Source organism: Salvelinus namaycush, chromosome 27 (genome assembly GCF_016432855.1).
Source record: "Salvelinus namaycush isolate Seneca chromosome 27, SaNama_1.0, whole genome shotgun sequence".
NCBI classification, from domain to species: Eukaryota; Metazoa; Chordata; class Actinopteri; order Salmoniformes; family Salmonidae; genus Salvelinus; species Salvelinus namaycush.
This window is the reverse complement of record NC_052333.1, coordinates 16,911,572-16,931,204: the sequence shown is the minus strand read 5'-3', so window position 1 is coordinate 16,931,204 and position 19,633 is coordinate 16,911,572. Positions and strand designations below refer to the sequence as shown.

Genomic DNA, 19,633 nt, shown 5'->3' with positions numbered 1-19,633 from the left:
TCACATGCTGTTGTGCAAATGGAATAGACAAAAGGTGGAAATTATAGGCAATTAGCAAGACACCCCCAATAAAGGAGTGGTTCTGCAGGTGGTGACCACAGACCACTTCTCAGTTCCTATGCTTCCTGGCTGATGTTTTGGTCACTTTTGAATGCTGGCGGTGCTTTCACTCTAGTGGTAGCATGAGACGGAGTCTACAACCCACACAAGTGGCTCAAGTAGTGCAGCTCATCCAGGATGGCACATCAATGCGAGCTGTGGCAAGAAGGTTTGCTGTGTCTGTCAGCGTAGTGTCCAGAGCATGGAGGCGCTACCAGGAGACAGGCCAGTACATCAGGAGACGTGGAGGAGGCCGTAGGAGGGCAACAACCCAGCAGCCAGACCGCTACCTCCGCCTTTGTGCAAGGAGGATTAGGAGGAGCACTGCCAGAGCCCTGCAAAATGACCTCCAGCAGGCCACAAATGTGCATGTGTCTGCTCAAACGGTCAGAAACAGACTCCATGAGGGTGGTATGAGGGCCCGACGTCCACAGGTGGGGGTTGTGCTTACAGCCCAACACCGTGCAGGACGTTTGGCATTTGCCAGAGAACACCAAGATTGGCAAATTCGCCACTGGCGCCCTGTGCTCTTCACAGATGAAAGCAGGTTCACACGCACATGTGACAGACGTGACAGAGTCTGGAGACGCCGTGGAGAACGTTCTGCTGCCTGCAACATCCTCCAGCATGACCGGTTTGGCGGTGGGTCAGTCATGGTGTGGGGTGGCATTTCTTTGGGGGGCCGCACAGCCCTCCATGTGCTCGCCAGAGGTAGCCTGACTGCCATTAGGTACCGAGATGAGATCCTCAGACCCCTTGTGAGACCATATGCTGGTGCGGTTGGCCCTGGGTTCTTTCTAATGCAAGACAATGCTAGACCTCATGTGGCTGGAGTGTGTCAGCAGTTCCTGCAAGAGGAAGGCATTGATGCTATGGACTGGCCCGCCCGTTCCCCAGACCTGAATCCAATTGAGCACATCTGGGACAACATGTCTCGCTCCATCCACCAACGCCACGTTGCACCACAGACTGTCCAGGAGTTGGCGGATGCTTTAGTCCAGGTCTGGGAGGAGATCCCTCAGGAGACCATCCGCCACCTCATCAGGAGCATGCCCAGGCGTTGTAGGGAGGTCATACAGGCACGTGGAGGCCACACACACTACTGAGCCTCATTTTGACTTGTTTTAAGGACATTACATCAAAGTTGGATCAGCCTGTAGTGTGGTTTTCCACTTTAATTTTGAGTGTGACTCCAAATCCAGACCTCCATGGGTTGATAAATTTGATTTCCATTGATAATTTTTGTGTGATTTTGTAGTCAGCACATTCAACTATGTAAAGAAAAAAGTATTTAATAAGAATGTTTCATTCATTCAGATCTAGGAGTTCCCTTTATTTTTTTGAGCAGTGTATATATATATATATATATATATATATATATATACACGCACACACACACATACATATACACACATATATATATATACACACACACACACATATATACACACACACACACACACACACATATATATATACACACACATATATATATATATACATACACACACATATACACACATACAGGGAGGCATTGTCTGGTTTACAATCTACCTCTTTCTTTCTCTCTCTTCCTCTTTCTCTCAATCTCTCTCCAGGCTCTAGAGGACAGGCCCAGCTCTCTCTCAGTAGAACAGGGGGATAGCAGCTCTCCCTCCTTCAACCCCTCTGACAACTCCCTCCTCTCATCCTCCTCTCCCATCGATGAGATGGAAGAGCGCAAGACTGGCTTCCTCAAGCGACGACAGTATGTACTGGATTGATAGATTTATTGGTTATAACGTGTTAAAGCGATTCCACTTGTTTCCACCATGGACCACTAGCACTTTCACTCACTCACTCTCTCTCGCTCAATGTACAGTGTCCATATTAGGACAAACTTAGTCTCAGCAGCATTTGACTGAAGCTATCCTAATATGGACACTGTAACTCATTGTATTCTTATGACACTCTTGTTTAAGACATGTTACAGTCTCTCTCTCTCTCTCTCTCTCTCTGTCTCTGTCTCTGTCTCTGTGTGTGTGTGTGTGTGTGTGTGTGTGTGTGTGTGTAGTTATGTGTTGTTGGAGCTGGTGGAGACAGAGAGGGACTACGTCAGAGACCTGGGCCTGGTGGTGGAGGTGAGTCCCAACGCATTACTTCCTCCCTCCCTCTGACCTCACTTCCTCTTCCTCTAGAGTTAATTGATGTTCACGTGTGTGTGTTTCAGAGCTATATGACTCGGATGAAGGAGGAAGGGGTACCAGACGATATGAAGGGAAAAGACAAGATAGTCTTTGGAAACATCCACCAGATCTACGACTGGCACAGAGAGTATGACACACACACACACACACACACACACACACAAACATATTATGGATATGCCTTGCTAACCCTCTCTCTTTCTCTCTGTAGTTTCTTCATGGGAGAGTTAGAGAAGTGTCTGGAAGACCCTGACCGACTTGGAACGCTGTTCGTCAAACATGTGAGTGATTGACTGTAGCTGTGTGAGTGAGTGAGTGAGTGTGTGTATATATCTACAGTACCCTAACCGTGTGTGTGTGTGTGTGTGTTCTGTCTTCAGGAGCGGAGGCTCCACATGTACATAGTGTACTGTCAGAACAAGCCCAAGTCGGAACACATCGTGTCAGAGTACATCGACACCTACTTCGAGGACCTGAAACAACGTCTAGGTCACCGTCTCCAGATCACTGACCTCCTCATCAAACCCGTCCAGAGAATCATGAAGTACCAACTACTGCTCAAGGTAGGTAGAGTGGGTGGGTCTGTGTGTGTTTTCATCATCGTCTTGTGATGATTGTAAGTCTGCTAAATGACTATAATGTCATGTAAATGTTAGGGAACTAAGTGCTGTATATTATCATGTTCTTAGTTGTCCAGCAGGGGATGCAAAATCACACCCATTTCTTAGCCGTACCAGGGGGCCCAGTATCGAATCAGTTTGTTACCTTACTCTAACATGTTATCTTATCATTGGGTAATCATTATCTTTCACCTTTTTGTAATATCAAATACATTTTGTCTCGTTTTGTTCGTAGGACTTCCTCAAATTTTCTAAAAAGGCAGGGTTGGATTCAGTAGAGTTGGAGGTGAGGAAGAGAGGACACTGTCTTTCCTGTAGTCTTTTCATTTTGTTTTATACATTTTTATACTATATTTTATTTCCTTAACAATGTGTTTTTTAACCCATTGTGTGTGTGTGTGTGTGTGTGTGTGTGTGTGTGTGTGTGTGTGTGTGTGTGTGTGTGTGTGTGTGTGTGTGTGTGTGTGTGTGTGTGTGTGTGTGTGTGTGTGGCCTACAGAAAGGAGTTGAGATCATGTGCATCGTACCAAAGAGATGCAACGATATGATGAACGTGGGGCGACTCCAAGGATTTGACGTAAGATAACCCTGACATTAAATAGTTACCCAACAAAACAGGATATCAAACATTTAAAGACTTAAGAATAGATCAATCAACCCACCAATTTCACATGGTCTTATTTTCTCTCCTTCCTCCCTGCTCTCCTCTGTCTCCCTTATCGTTTTCGTTCTTCACCTCTTTCTACATTTTGCTACTCACTTTTGTTTCCTTCTTTCTTTCTTTTTTCGCCTTCCTCTGCCCTCCAGGGTAAGATTGTGGCCCAGGGTCGTCTGCTGCTCCAGGACACCTTCATGGTATCAGACCCCGAGGGAGGAGGAGGGAGGATGAGGGAGAGAAGGGTCTTCCTCTTTGAACAGATTGTCATCTTCAGCGAGCCACTGGACAAGAAGAGAGGCTTCTCCATGCCTGGCTTCCTATACAAGAACAGCATCAAGGTATCATCGATAGATCCTATGGAAATGTGTATTTAATTCCAAGGAGCAACACAGTTTCTCTCCTTTTCTTTCCCTTCATATTTTTTTCTGTGTTTTTCTGCATCGAAAGACAATGTAAGCCTTGAGTGCTGTATCCATCCCTCAATGTCTTGATGAAGGTGTGTTGAAACTCTTTCTTTCTGTCTCCATTCCTCTCTCTCTCCAGATCGGTTGTCTGGGATTGGAGGACAGTGTGGACGGTGACCCCTGTAAGTTTGTGTTGACCTCTCGGGTGACCAATAGCAGCGTAGAATCCTTCGTCCTCCACTCCTCCCACCTGGGAGTGCGTCAGGTCTGGACCCTTCAGATCAGCCAGATACTGGAGAGCCAACGCAACGTCCTCAACGGTACACGCACGCACATAAACCCTTTGCGTAACTCATTCCAAAATAGTCAATTTTGGAATGTTGTGGTTTGTGATGTAACCAAAATAAATACTGCAAGGTTAATATTTTGTTCAATCTCTGTCCCTCTCTTTCTCACTCTCTCTCTCCAGCTCTGACCTCCCCTATAGAGTACCAGAGGATCCATGTAGGGGCTAGCGACGGACCATGTCTACCCAGCAGCGGTGCTCCGTCAGTGGGGAGCGTCATGCCCAGTGTGGCCCCTGTTGGAGGTCTACAGGGTGTGCCTCTCACTGGTCCCCTCGGTGTAGGTGGGCCCCTATGTGTAGGTAGTCCCCTCGTTGGAGGTGGTCCCCAGGGCGGAGCTGGCTCCTCCAGGAGGCCCTCCAGGATCCCTCAGCCCTCCCGCCTGCCCCAGCCCCTACGACACCCACACCACCCTGGGGCCGCAGACACAGACAGCCCCAACAAGATGTCAGGTAGGCATAGCCTTTCCTAGTATTACAGAGGGTGTGTTTGTGTTGAAATTTCCCTGGTTAAGATGTTTCCCTCCCTTCACTCAGTTTTGCTCACTTGTAATTCAGGTTCCTCCCCTCGTCTCCCCCCTCATTCCTCGCTCCCTCACTCCGTCTCAGCGAACCCGGGGTCGCAGGCTCCAGCGGGGGGGGTGAGGGACACCAGGGAGGCCCAGCGTGGGGTGAGGGTCCAGGGGGGCAGTCCCCAGGGCAAGCGCACGTTCTCGGCCTCAACCGACCAGCCCCCTCCCACCCCCCCTATTCCCCGGGCCAGTGTGGCCCCCCTCTCTGGGCCCGTGCTTCTTTCCACCCCCACCAAGCCTCGCCCGGGCACCGTTTCCCCCATGGCCTCCCCCCTGGCAACTCCCGCCTTTGGGAAAGACGCCCTCCCGCCTCCCCCTCCCAGCCCTGGCCTGAAGTCTGGCTCTGGCTCCTTCTGGAGCTCCATGCCTGGTTCTCCAGCCAGTCGGCCCGGCTCCTTCACCTTCCCAGGGGAGACAGGAGAGACCATGGGGAGGCAGAACCAAAACACGTCCCAGACCTCCTCTCAGTCCGCGACAGGCTCCCACATACACTCCACCCACAGCAAGGAGGCGGACCGCATGAGTACGTGCTCATCCACCAGCGAGCAGTCCACCCAGAGCAACGGGGTAAGAGATGTACCCGCTGCCCAGGCTTCAGTGCGGCCTAGTGCTACTCCTGCTCCTGGTTGACTAATCCAGCACCTACGGGAGACCTGTCCTGTCTGCCTGTGTCCTGCTGCATCCCACTGGAGATGGCTCTACTAAACTGCTACTACATGTTCTACTACTACTAGTAGTACTCTTCTACTACTACTGCGCATCTAACGAATTGACAACTGTACTAAACTACTCTACAACGCACCTCTCTAACCTGCACTCCAAGTAGTAATCCACTACTGCTGTACTACTTAGTAGTCCTCTACTGTTACTACTACGTGTCTCTTGTCACTATGTCTCTAACAACGCTTCACCGCTTTGTAAGCTCTAATACAACTCTACTAAACTCTACTGAAGACTTTTTCTCCTCTTTTTTTAACAAGGCTTTTATAACACTTCAGTCTTTAACAACGACTCGCATTTCTATTTAACTCTAACAACGCTTCTGACGAGGTGACTGAAACTGAAACTCATCCCTCCTTTTTAACACCTCCACCTGAGTGTGTACTTCTTCACTCCATCGCATTCACTCGTTCTCCGAAGGAGGAGTGGTGCAAATCTCTTTTTCTTCTTTCTTTCTCTCTCACGGAGGTTTATAAGTTATTTTGTTAACTGGAAACAGTGTGTTAAACTGGTGAATGGATGGCTAACCACAGCACTCACATGGAGGTGTATCTAAAGCTCTACTCAAATAGTATCTCTTTCCTCTTCTCTATGCTGCTTTTTGTCCGTCCTCTCCCTCTCTACCTAAACAGCGTTGTGAGTGTGAGGTGTGTGCGTGTGTGTAGGTTGGTGCGCCATGAAAGAATCAGTGTGTTTGGCCTGTTACTGATGAGATGCATGGCATCTTAGGGGATTGATCTACGTGTGTGGGGGGGGGGGGGGATGTGAGTGTGTGTAAGGGAGTGAGTTTCTTGCAAGTTATTCAACATGCTTACACCACTCCCCCCTCTCTCCCTCCCCCCATCTCCACAGAGTGAAAGCAGCAGCAGCAGTAGTATGTCGACCATGTTGGTGACCCAGGACTACGTGGCCCTGAAGGAGGATGAGATCAGTGTGTCCCAGGGAGAGGTGGTTCAGATCCTGGCCTCTAACCAACAGAACATGTTCCTAGTGTTCCGGGCCGCTACAGAACAGGGCCCCGCCGCCGAGGGCTGGATCCCCGGCTACGTTCTGGGACACACCTCCACCATCATCCCCGACTGCCCAGACGGAACCATCAAGTAAGAGACTGTGGGAAGGATTTTAGTGTGACACCACACAAAATATTGTTAGCCTAAAACTAGGAATTGTGTGGTATAATGAGATATATGTTATTGATTAGTAGTATATCATATACCTTTTAACTTTGTACTTATTTGGGTAAACAGGAAGTCCTCATCCTGGCACACCACCCTGCGCATCCGCAAGAAGTCTGAGAAGAAAGAGGAGGGAAAGAAAGAGAGCAAGCTGGAAAACGGTTACAGGAAGTCCAGAGATGGGCTAACCAATAAGGTTTCTGTAAAGGTAAATCATCATCAATCATTTTTGTCCAGTCCTTAACGACCACTAGCCCTACCCATGATGCCTAGGCAGGCATACTTATGTAGGTCGGAGAGGCTTGGATTGGTATAAGCAATAGGCTAGAATGAATTTTCTCCACATCAGAGAGCTAGGCTGTGCTATTGTTGATGTGCTACTAGTAACCAACTAAGAATATCAAAACTACACAAAACATACTTCTATGATGTCTGATGTTTGGCTTGCTGTCTGTTTTTTTCAGCTTCTAAATCCCAACTATATCTATGATGGTAAGTCTCCCATTGTGTAGTCTCAATAAAGATCCCTCAATATAACAGAATTGATATACAGATCTACATATATTGTTTGCATACATGACCATTTTCCACGTAGGAACAATGAAGTTAATTGTACAATATTAAATAATAACCAAAGAATGAACAGAAAAGCACATTTAAAAACAAACAAATTCATGTAAATAAATGATATGCTCTCACTTTGACACAACCCCTGGCACTCCCAGCTGCTCAGTGATGATGTCATTTTACCTTTGACCCTTAGTTCAACCAGAGTTCCTGGTCCCCCTGAGTGAGGTGACGTGTGACAACGGGGAGAGTGTGACTCTGAGGTGTAAGGTGTGTGGCCGACCCAAAGCTACTGTCACTTGGAGGGGACCTGACCAGAACACCCTGAACAACAATGGACACCACAGCATCGCTTACAGGTACACACAGAGAGAGTGGCAAATCAAAATCAAATCAAATTTGTCACATACACATGGTTAGCAGATGTTAATGCGAGTGTAGCAAAATGCTTGTGCTTCTAGTTCCGACAATGCAGTAATAACCAACGAGTAATCTAACCTAACAATTTCACAACAACTACCTTATACACACAAGTGTAAAGGGATATATGAATGAGTGATGGTACAGAACGGCATAGGCAAGATGCAGTAGATGGTATAGAGTACAGTATATACATATGAGATGAGTAATGTAGGGTATGTAAACATAAAGTGGTATAGTTTAAAGTGGCTAGTGATACATGTCTTACATAAAGATGGCAAGATGCAGTAGATGATATAGAGTACAGTATATACATATACATATGAGATGAGTAATGTAGGGTATGTAAATATTATATTAAGTGGCATTGTTTAAAGTGGCTAGTGATACATTTCTTAAGAGGCGCTGCTGCACCTTCTTCACCACGCTGTCTGAGTGGGTGGACCAATTCAGTTTGTCCGTGATGTGTACGCCGAGGAACTTAAAACTTACTACCCTCTCCACTACTGTCCCGTCGATGTGGATAGGGGGGTGCTCCCTCTGCTGTTTCCTGACGTCCACGATCATCTCCTTTGTTTTGTTGATGATGAGTGTGAGGTTATTTTCCTGACACCACACTCCGAGGGCCCTCACCTCCTCCCTGTAGGCCGTCTCGTAGTTGTTAGTAATCAAGTCTACCACTGTAGTGTCGTCTGCAAACTTGATGATTGAGTTGGAGGCGTGCATGGCCACTCAGTCGTGGGTGAACAGGGAGTACAGGAGAGGGCTCTGAACGCACCCTTGTGGGGCCCCAGTGTTGAGGATCAGCGGGGTGGAGGTGTTGTTTCTTACCCTCACCACCTGGGGGCGGCCCGTCAGGAAGTCCAGTACCCAGTTGCACAGGGCGGGGTCGAGACCCAGGGTCTCGAGCTTGATGACGAGTTTGGAGGGTACTATGGTGTTAAATGCTGAGCTGTAGTCGATGAACAGCATTCTCACATAGGTATTCCTCTTGTCCAGATGGGTTAGGGCAGTGTGCAGTGTGGTTGCGATTGCGTCATCTGTGGACCTATTGGGGCGGTAAGCAAATTGGAGTGGGTCTAGGGTGTCAGGTAGGGTGGAGGTGATATGGTCCTTGACTAGTCCTTTAAAGCACTTCATGATGACAGAAGTGAGTGCTACGGGGCGATAGTCGTTTAGCTCAGTTACCTTAGCTTTCTTGGGAACAGGAACAATGGTGGCCCTCTTGAAGCATGTGGGAACAGCAGACTGGGATAAGGATTGATTGAATATGTCCGTAAACACACCAGCCAGCTGGTCTGCGCATGCTCTGAGGACGCGGCTGGGGATGCCGTCTGGGCCTGCAGCCTTGCGAGGGTTAACACGTTTAAATGTTTTACTCACGTCGGCAGCAGTGAATGAGAGTCCACAAGTTTTGGTAGCGGGCCGTGTCAGTGGCACTGTATTGTTCTCAAAGCGAGCAAAGAAGTTATTTAGTCTGTCTGGGAGCAAGACATCCTGGTCCGCAACGGGGCTGGTTTTCTTTTTGTAATCCGTGATTGACTGGAGACCCTGCCACATACCTCTTGTGTCTGAGCCGTTCAATTGCGACTCTACTTTGTCTCTATACTGATGCTTAGCTTGTTTGATTGCCTTGCGGAGGGAATAGCTACACTGTTTGTATTCGGTCATGTTTCCGGCCACCTTGCCCTGGTTAAAAGCAGTGGTTCGCGCTTTCAGTTTCGCGCGAATGCTGCCATCAATCCACGGTTTCTGGTTTGGGAATGTTTCAATAGTTGCTGTGGGTACGACATCGCCGATGCACTTGCTAATAAACTCGCTCACCGAATCAGCGTATTCGTCAATGTTGTTGTTTGACGCAGTGCGGAACATATCCCAGTCCACGTGATCGAAGCAATCTTGAAGCGTGGAATCAGATTGGTCAGACCAGCGTTGAACAGACCTGAGCGTGGGAGCTTCCTGTTTTAGTCTCTCTCTATAGGCTGGGAGCAACAAAATGGAGTCGTGGTCAGCTTTTCCAAAAGGAGGGCGGGGGAGGGCCTTATATGCATCGCGGAAGTTAGAATAACAATGATCTAGGGTTTTACCAGCCCTGGTAGCACAATCGATATGCTGATAGAATTTAAGGAGTCAGATTAGATTAGCCTTGTTAAAATCCCCAGCTACAATGAATGCAGCCTCAGGATATGTGGTTTCCAGTTTACATAGAGTCAAATATAGTTCGTTCAGGGCCGTCGATGTGTCTGCTTGGGGGGGAATATATGCGGCTGTGATTATAATCGAAGAGAATTCTCTTGGTAGCCACACACACACATAGAGGAACACACACACACGGAGGCAGGCACACACACACACTACACAAAGGTATCACTTGTTTATGAGACAGTGAAACAATAAGGTTATTGGCTGTTAAAGTTGTGTGTGTGTGTGTGTGTGTGTGTGTGTGTGTGTGTGTGTGTGTGTGTGTGTGTGTGTGTGTGTGTGTGTGTGTGTGTGTGTGTGTGTGTGTGTGTGTGTGTGTGTGTGTGTGTGACAGTGAGACGGGGGAGGCGACACTGAGGATAGTAGGTGTGTCTTCGGTGGACGACGGTGTTTACACCTGCGTCGCCGCTAACGACCTGGGCTCAGTGACATCATCAGCCATCCTCAGAGTGCTAGGTAAGACCACACACACACGTACATACATACTGGCACAGGCCAGTAATTAAGCAGTAATAAATGTAATGTAACGATAAATGACTTGCATATGAAAAGTCAAGTACGGAGGGGGGCATGGCTTTAAAAATGGCAGAGATATTAGAATTTTTAATTCATATTGAGTCAAAATGACTCGGCTCTTCTAACTGTACTATTCCCCTTTTGTGTGTAGCTGTGTCCAGTGATGGGGTCAGGGTGAGCTGGAAGGACAACTTTGAGTCCCATTACACTGAGGTGGCAGAGCTGGGCAGGTACAGTACACACACCTCTGTTCTTATCACCCCTAGGTGTGTGTGTACTCTTGTACATAACTTAAGAGTCTAAGCCCTGTCTAAGCTGGGGGAGGGGTACTGCTAAGCTATATATAACATTTTAAGAAGGTGTCATAGCAAGGATAATGTTGGTATTTGATTTAGAATTTTAAGACCCCTTGAAGTATAAAAAAATCTACAGTCAAAAGTTCGGACACTTACTCATTACATTCATTACTCATTTTTTTCAGTTATTTAAAATTATTTTCTACATTGTAAAATAATAGTGAAGACATCAAAACTATGAAATAACACATATGGAATCATGTAGTAACCAAAAAAGTGTTATATATTTTGTGAGAAGACCAATTTTCGGTATGTCTCATGGTGTGACAAAAACCGCTCTAGCTCTGTCATCTTTCACCTCAAATGCGGAAGTGTTACATAGATGGATGCGGTGGATTGAGACACATCCAATGCAAAAAAACAAAACCATATCTATAGCTTAAACTGACACATTGTTATATTATGCAAATTTTATTTTCACGGGGCGGTACATCGATTAAGGGGTTAATGACGTTTCCAATGATAATGATGAAGAGTCAGCCTCTGAAGATGACCACCGTAACCTCTTCTCCTTGCCCCAGGGGCCGGTTCTCTGTGGTCAAGCGTTGTGACCACAAGTCGAGCAAACGCACGGTGGCGGTCAAGCTGGTCAATAAGAAGCTGATGAAGAGAGACCAGGTGACCCAGGAGCTCAGCCTGCTACAGAGACTGCAACACACATACCTTGTCAGACTGCTGGACACGTATGAGACCCCCAGCAGCTACGCACTGGTCCTGGAGATGTGAGTTACACACACACACACACACACACACACACACACACACACACACACACACACACTAGTGCTGAGTGATTAGTGCTTTCTGAGGTCAGTTCGATTAGAAAAAAGTTTCAAGTTTTTTCGATTTCAATATATATATATTTTTTTTTTTACATGAAATGCACAATGCATTTTGTGGACTGAATGCTGTAACAACACAGAATAAACAATTAGGCCCATGATGGTAGGGACTGCCCATTACTGCTTATCACTTATTAACCATCATTTATTCACATTACTGTAATTTAATTAAATATTTCAGCTGTTGTGTACACTGAGTGTACAACACATTAGGAACACCTTCCTAATATTGAGTTGCACCCCATGTTGCCCTCAGAACAGCCTCAATTCGTCGAGGTATGGACTCTACAAGGTGTCGAAAGCATTCCACAGGAATGCTGGCGCATGTTGACACCCCGTGGGGTCAAAATGATCACAAGAACGATGAGCAAAAATCCCAGAACCACACGGGGGGACCTAGTGAATGACCTGCAGAGAGCTGGGACCAAAGTAACAAAGCCTACCATCAGTAACACACTACGCCGCCAGGGACTCAAATCAGTGTCCCCCTGCTTAAGTGTCCCCCTGCTTAAGCCAGTACATGTCCAGGCCCGTCTGAAGTTTGCTAGAGAGCATTTGGATGATCCAGAAGAAGATTGGGAGAATGTCATATGGTCAGATGAAACCAAAATAGAACCTTTTGGTAAAAACTCAACTCGTCGTGTTTGGAGGACAAAGAATGCTGAGTTGCATCCAAAGAACACCATACCTACTGTGAAGCATGGGGGTGGAAACATCATGCTTTGGGGCTGTTTTTCTGCAACGGGACCAGGACGACTGATTCGTGTAAAGGAAAGAATGAATGGGGCCATGTATCGTGAGATTTTGAGTGAAAACCTCCTTCCATCAGCAAGGGCATTGAAGATGAAACGTGGCTGGGTCTTTCAGCATGACAATGATCCCAAACACACCGCCCGGGCAACGAAGGAGTGGCTTCGTAAGAAGCATTTCAAGGTCCTGGAGTGGCCTAGCCAGTCTCCAGATCTCAACCCCATAGAAAATCTTTGGAGGGAGTTGAAAGTCTGTGTTGCCCAGCAACAGCCCCAAAACATCACTGCTCTAGAGGAGATCTGCATGGAGGAATGGGCCAAAATACCCGCAACAGTGTGTGAAAACCTTGAGAAGACTTACAGAAAACGTTTGACCTCTGTCATTGCCAACAAAGGGTATATAACAAAGTATTGAGAAACTTTTGTTATTGACCAAATACTTATTTTCCACCATAATTTGCAAATAAATTCATAAAAATTCAAAAAAAGATTTTTTTTCTCATTTTGTCTGTCATAGTTGAAGTGTACCTATGATGAAAATTACAGGCCTCTCTCATCTTTTTAAGTGGGAGAACTTGCACAATTGGTGGCTGACTAAATACTTTTTTGCCCCACTGTACCTCACGAAGCAACTGCTCTATATCCCTCTCAATCGTACATTCTTCTGTCTCTTCTCCATTTTCATTTTGGTTAATCGCTCAACATGAACACACACCTGGTAGCACTCCTAGACCTCTTCAGCTACAGATTGGTCCTGGAGATGTGAATACACACACACAGTAGCATTCAACATTCTCACAGATCTGCTTGACCCGTGTGCGTGTGTGTTTCTCTCTACAGGGTTGACCAGGGTCGTCTCCTGGACTACATAGTGAGCTGGGGGAATCTGACTGAGGAGAAAGTGGCCAGCTACCTACGGAACATCCTAGAAGCTTTACATTACCTACACAACTGTAGGATAGCCCATCTGGACTTAAAGGTACTGTACTTTGGTATTCATCATCTTTCTTTTCAATTCTGTCTCTCCTTTCCATTTCTCTCCTTCATATCTCCATTCTTCCTATCTCTATCCTTTTAATTTCTCCATTCTCACTTCTATTTATACTATCCCATATCTCCCCTGTTTTCTCTCACTTTCTCTCCACTTCTCTCTTTTCTAAACCTTCTATTTATACTCTATCTCCCTCCCTCATATCGCTCTCCCTCCTTCTCCTCCCTCTTTCTCTCCTCTCCCCCAGCCTGAGAACCTGTTGGTGTCCCACACCTCATCCGGCCAGCCTGTGGTAAAACTGACTGACTTCGGGGATGCCGTCCAGCTCAACAGTGCCCACTACATCCACCCTCTCCTGGGAAGCCCCGAGTTTTCCTCCCCCGAGCTGGTCCTGGGGGAGCCGGCCGCCCTGACCTCTGACCTCTGGAGTCTGGGGGTTGTGACCTACGTCCTCCTGAGCGGGGCCTCTCCTTTCCTGGATGAGAGCGTGGAGGAGACGTGTCTGAACATCTGTCAGCTAGACTTCAGCTTCCCCCACCACTACTTCAAGGGCGTGACCCAGGGGGCCCGGGAGTTTGTCTGCCTGCTGCTGAGGGCCGACCCGTCCAGGAGGCCTCCGGCTGGGCTATGTCTGCAGGAGCCCTGGGTCCAGGGCCAGGCCAAGTTAGCAGACGTCCAGGGACAGGGTAGGGTGGAAGGTGGGTGTCTGGACACGTCTCGCCTAGTGCTGTTCATAGACAGGAGGAAGCACCAGACAGACGCAAAGCCCATCGGAGGGGTACAGAGCTTACTACACAGCCGGCTACAGCCACTGGCCTGAGTGAGGGATGGAGCGATGGAGAGAGATGCCCCCTCCCACCACCCTAATAGGAAGGAGAGAACAGGGCGTCCAGTCCCAAACGGACTCCTCGCTACATTCCCACTAGCTGCTTGTGTAAATCTAAGAAGATTTAATAGGTATGAGCAATATTACTTCCACCTAACCTCTCAGAAGACAAGGTGGAGACGGGATTGATAGAACCATATTGCTTAGACCTATCCAAATCCTTTCAGATCTATATGAGGTGACTAGGGGGTAGTGACTAGGGGTTGATTTGGGACTGAGCATCTCAGAGAAAGAAAAAGGTGGGGGGAAAATGAAATTCGCTGATCTCATCCTCTTTCAGATATGTTGTGGTTTTAAAGAGTCCTGTGGTCCTTCAACCAAAACATGAGGCCTGTAGGCCTAGAGGTCCTTAGCCAATCAGAGTATTCCCTGAGAGAACACACACTGAGTTCTTAGCCAATCAAAACAAGGATGACAATGTCCTCAACAGTCTACTGCTGCTTGCTTGTTTACACTAAAACTGATTTTCGAAAGAAGAAAAAATCTAAAACAAGAAAAATACTGACAAATCGATGGAGTAACATATTTGTCCTCTATCTTACTGAGAGTCAAACAAACAGAGCTTTCAGAGGAGAGAGTGTTGCCAAGGAAGCTAGTGTTAGCACACAGCAACCATCCCTTCCCTCTTGTTGCCAGAGAAAGAGAGAGCGGTTTTGTTTTTGTGCTTTTACAATATGTGACTCAAAGACTTTTGAGACACCCCCTTTCTTAAAGAACCAATGTATAAAGAGAGAGAACATTGTTCACAACTTTTCAAAAAAGTTTTTGAAAAAAACAACAAAAAACTCAAATGAACATTTCAAAAGAAGATTGAAGAAAAACGCTCAGCAGTAGAAAGTCACTACGCTACTTTACAGCCCGGAGAGGACTCATCCATTGACTGAGCTCCTCCACTTTATTGAGATAGTTTTATGTCTAATCAGAGTTTTCCAATTGCTGCGCTTATGTACTTAATCTAAGAAACCTTAATCTAAGTAAAGATAGAGATTCTGCTGACTGCTGCAAAGTCTCAACAACAGAAAATAATGATTTGTTTTGTTTTTGCTTTTACTAGAAAACAAAAATGGTATTGCGCAGATTTAAGATGATTAAGCCTTACTTTGTATATAGACTCTTAACTGCCTTCTGTCCCTCCCGTTTCAAAATGGCCGTCTGCTCTTGAGAACATTCTTGGGACTAAAGAATCCTGCAAATGAAATGTAGTAGATCACCAATTGGGCGACTGAGCCTGAGTGGCAGCAGAGATGGTCAATCGGATGGAGAGTGAATGAGGAAAAGGAGCAGGAAGACAGAATACTGTAAATGCACTCAATGTATGTTATGTTTCCCCCATTCTTATCATGTGCAATGTTGCGGCTTTAACATTTTATGCAACTATTTATGAAGACATCTGTTGTACATGTAATAAATAGAGATAAAAGCATGTACTTGGTACTGCAAGCTCCGCTGGTAGTAGTCCTCATTATTTGACCTATGACCCTGTTGGGGTGTTAACTTATCACCATAGAATTAGAATGAGTAGAACGGACATCCCCATTCAGGTCAGTGATGCCACTGAGTGTCCCCATAGGACATTCGAATCCTATGGTTATCTCTTCCTAGGTAACCTAACATTCTGGGGTTGCCCTCTACATGGCACTTATGGCTAGATCAATGAATAATTTTTTATTTGTCACTTTTCTTCCTCTCACTTTTTCTTTTTCTGTAGAAGTTTACTGATATACCAAAGTTGTCCCATCATTACCTTCCCTGTCCTGCGCTATTATTTTAATTATATTTTTATGAATTAATGACATTTCACTTTATTTCTCATGTTTTACGCTATGGAACCCTAAAAAGGGTTGTTTACACTTTTTTTGACTGGAAGTTATGGTCTGGTTTGATTCTGGTGTTACGATAACTTTAGCCAGTCTATAAGGCAATAACGATCTCCACTTTTGGCTTGGATCTCTGGAAATGCAGGGGGTTTCTGAACTTCACCTACCTGTTTCATCTAGACCATTGTAGACTACTGTTGAAAAATAGGTAATGTCCACTCACTGATTACTGCTTATACAAGTGACCTGTGTCAAGTGTTAAAACTTCTCTCATTCAGCTGGCACTCTCTTCCCGAGGGCTTGTCTTATTGGGAGTTCTCGGGTGCATCCCAAATGGCACCCTATTCCCTTTATAGAGCCCTACCAGGGCCCAGGTCAAAACTTGTGCATTACAAAGGGAATAGGATGCCATAGTGTTAATGAGCTGAATTTCAAACCTATTTTATATGAAGTTATTTATGTAAAAAGAGATCCTATTACAGCTGTTTCTCATGATTGAGATGTTTAAGTGTGTTGTGTCAAACACCAGGGCTGCGTCTCAAATAGTACCTTATTCCCCATCCTGTGCACCACTTTAGACCAGGGCCCTATGTTGGAACTATGTATGATTTGACCTATAGGTGCCTCTAGCTTGCTGTCTAACCTCATACTAAACCTACTACAGGGCTCTCCAACCCTGTTCCCAGAGAGCTATCATCCTGTAGGTTTTCGCTCCAACCCCAGTTGCAACTAACCTGATCCAGCTTAATAACCAGCTAATTATTAGAATCCGGTGCGCTAGATAAAACCTACAGGACGGTAGCTCTCTGAGAACAGGGTTGGAGTGAAAACCCACAGGACGGTAGCTCTCTGGGAACAGGGTTGGAGTGAAAACCTACAGGACGGTAGCTCTCTGGGAACCGGGTTGGAGCGAAAACCTACAGGACGGTAGCTCTCTGGGAACAGGGTTGGAGCGAAAATATACAGGACGGTAGCTCTCTGGGAAAAGGGTTGGAGAGCCTTGCTCTACAACATGCTTACAAACACAACACAACACTGATGAATGATTCTGGTGTATATGATAGATGTCTACAGACATTGTTTCTTTGGGTTGAATGGGGGGTAATTTAGTGGTTTAACTCTAGCCCCAATCTGGACATTAACCATTAGGTTTTGGGAAAATCTGACCCTGCATCATCTCTGAATCAAATGTCCTGTTACCAGATTTGAGTTGATGCCATAGTTTGGGGTGAAAGGTAGTGGAATGTTTTATTAGAACACTATATGGCCAAACAGTCAGTTAGATTTGTCATATAATTAAATGTGATGTTGCTATGTTTGCTGTTAGGGAATTATAGTGCAGGTTTTGAATGGGTCACGGATGTCTGAGTAAAAAAAAATTGTATTTAATTTTTTACAATGAAAAAATACTCCAGTCTGAACTTAAATGACCAAGTAGAACGTGTGTAGAAAGGATAGTGAAATAAAAAAATATATATAATTTAATCTTACATTTTTCTTCAATGACAGTATTTTCAATAAAGCTTTTAGCCGTGCTAATTTGGTTGATTTTGTGGTCTCAAACCAGTGAGTTTGTTAACATTCTTCATCAAGAATGTGGGCAAAATGTTGACAATGAAAGAGGTGGGAATGTTGTTCCCTTGTCATATAATTGCAACATCTACTATCAACATAGCATTAAAAATCGTTTTCCAGATTCTATTTTGGCTATTATGTTTTGCAATACAAATATTGGGTTGCGACAGACAACCTGGTTCAATTTGGGTTTCGTATACTGGTATAGTGAGTCACCTGATAGGAACTTGCTAAATTGGGTAATTTCCTTCTGGCAGAGCGAGAAAGAGAAAAGGCCCATTGACCAGCCCATGCTGTCAGGGAAGTATGTTGATTTATCTGATAGGAACATGCAAAACTGGTATATTTCCTTCTGGTAGGGAGGGAGGGAGGGAGGGGCGGGGAGAGGAGAGAAGTGGCCCATTGTCAGGTCACCTGTACATTCCCATACCATATCATGTCCTTTAATTTATTTGTTAATCCATTTTTTGTAAAGTTGTATAAGGATGTTGAAACATGGGAATGGGTTGTTTTTTTCTGTTTCTTTTCTTTTTTTTGTCCCAATCTCATCCTGTTTTATACATGAAAAACGTTATGATTTTTAAAGGGTTTATTTCACGTTCTTTTTTATTTTCTTTACTTTTGCATGTATATTTCTTTGCACAGAGACCATGAGTGTTTATGCGAATGTATGTAAATATTTTCATTGTTTTTGCCATCAGTTATTTGGAAATTAAACATGGAACATACCCACTTGTGCTGTCCTCACTAAAGCCTTGCTAGCATTATCTAGGTTTCCATCCAATTGGCGACAGATTTTCATGCAAATATTCAAAAATCTGCATGAAGAAATATGTTCATTTTCCTACCAGTGGTGTATTTCCTCCAAATTGACTTGTTTCAGTTTGTTTATCAATACGTGATGACGTAGTACACACAACATGTAGTTTTTCGCTCAAGTTTTCAGATACGGAACAAAAAAAATCTACAGTTCAATGTGTATCCAACGCATTTTCAACTCTACGGATAGTTTTGTCACAAAAACTGTTGCGTAAAATAGCAAATGTGCCTACTCTGGTCTTGGCACGTGCGCTCTAGCCAACAGCTCGCGGATACAGTACCCGTAGGCTAGTGAGTCGACATGATGAGATGACTTATTTGTCAAAATGGCAATTAAGCATCGATCAGAAAAAGACCGTCAATATTTATTGAAAAGGTGTATCAAACTAATCACCGTGCACTTTCATTACCCTATGAAGTTCATTATAATTTATTTAATGTGTAGCCTAATAAACTGCATTATTTCCCGAGCCGTAGTGGGAGGACCATACACCATATCATCGCATGACTCCAATTTACTTAGATTAATATTTATTTATTTTTTCACCTTTATTTTACCAGGTAGGCCAGTTGAGAACCAGTTCTCATTTACAACTGCGACCTGGCCAAGATAAAGCAAAGCAGTGCGACACAAACAACAACACAGAGTTACACATGGAATAAACAAACGTACAGTCAATAACACAATAGAAAAGTCTATATACAGTGTGTGCAAATGAAGTAAGATTAGGGAGGTATGGCAGTAAATTTGCCGTAGTGGCGAAATAATATTATGATGGTTATTAAATCAATATTTGCGCTTGAATTAGTTTCCATCTCCTTTACTGCATAATTTACCGACACAAAAAGATCCCACCATGTAGAACAAATAAATTATCGGTCTGCATTTATACAATTGTACTGAAAATTTCTATTTCATTACAGCTGTCATGATTTTATTTTTCTACGATATGGCTTTACTCCCATATAAACTGGATGGGAACGTGGTTATTGAGTGCTTTTTTTAGTAATTTGTACTCTTCAACACTAAATCTTCCAAGAACCAGGCGAGAAATTGATTTAATTATGCAGTTGAAGTCGGAAGCTTACGTACACTTAGGTTGGTGTCATTAAAAG

General features: G+C 45.1%; 1 protein-coding gene across 1 annotated transcript in view; it reads left to right on the top strand.

Annotated features, from left to right (window-relative positions):
* Positions 1 to 16,975, top strand: part of LOC120022062 (triple functional domain protein-like) — a gene marked incomplete at its 5' end in the record, with an annotated part of 67,500 nt that extends 50,525 nt beyond the window's left edge. The window contains 20 exons of the mRNA XM_038965855.1: positions 1,698 to 1,846; positions 2,153 to 2,219; positions 2,309 to 2,412; positions 2,497 to 2,566; positions 2,666 to 2,848; positions 3,141 to 3,191; positions 3,405 to 3,482; positions 3,713 to 3,901; positions 4,107 to 4,287; positions 4,437 to 4,763; positions 4,869 to 5,449; positions 6,455 to 6,702; positions 6,850 to 6,985; positions 7,242 to 7,269; positions 7,541 to 7,703; positions 10,301 to 10,422; positions 10,634 to 10,712; positions 11,360 to 11,560; positions 13,270 to 13,408; positions 13,668 to 16,975. Of these exons, the coding sequence (XP_038821783.1) occupies positions 1,698 to 1,846; positions 2,153 to 2,219; positions 2,309 to 2,412; positions 2,497 to 2,566; positions 2,666 to 2,848; positions 3,141 to 3,191; positions 3,405 to 3,482; positions 3,713 to 3,901; positions 4,107 to 4,287; positions 4,437 to 4,763; positions 4,869 to 5,449; positions 6,455 to 6,702; positions 6,850 to 6,985; positions 7,242 to 7,269; positions 7,541 to 7,703; positions 10,301 to 10,422; positions 10,634 to 10,712; positions 11,360 to 11,560; positions 13,270 to 13,408; positions 13,668 to 14,240 (3,669 nt within the window). The remainder of the gene's footprint in view (positions 1 to 1,697; positions 1,847 to 2,152; positions 2,220 to 2,308; positions 2,413 to 2,496; positions 2,567 to 2,665; positions 2,849 to 3,140; positions 3,192 to 3,404; positions 3,483 to 3,712; positions 3,902 to 4,106; positions 4,288 to 4,436; positions 4,764 to 4,868; positions 5,450 to 6,454; positions 6,703 to 6,849; positions 6,986 to 7,241; positions 7,270 to 7,540; positions 7,704 to 10,300; positions 10,423 to 10,633; positions 10,713 to 11,359; positions 11,561 to 13,269; positions 13,409 to 13,667) is intronic.
* Positions 16,976 to 19,633: the final 2,658 nt, after the last annotated feature.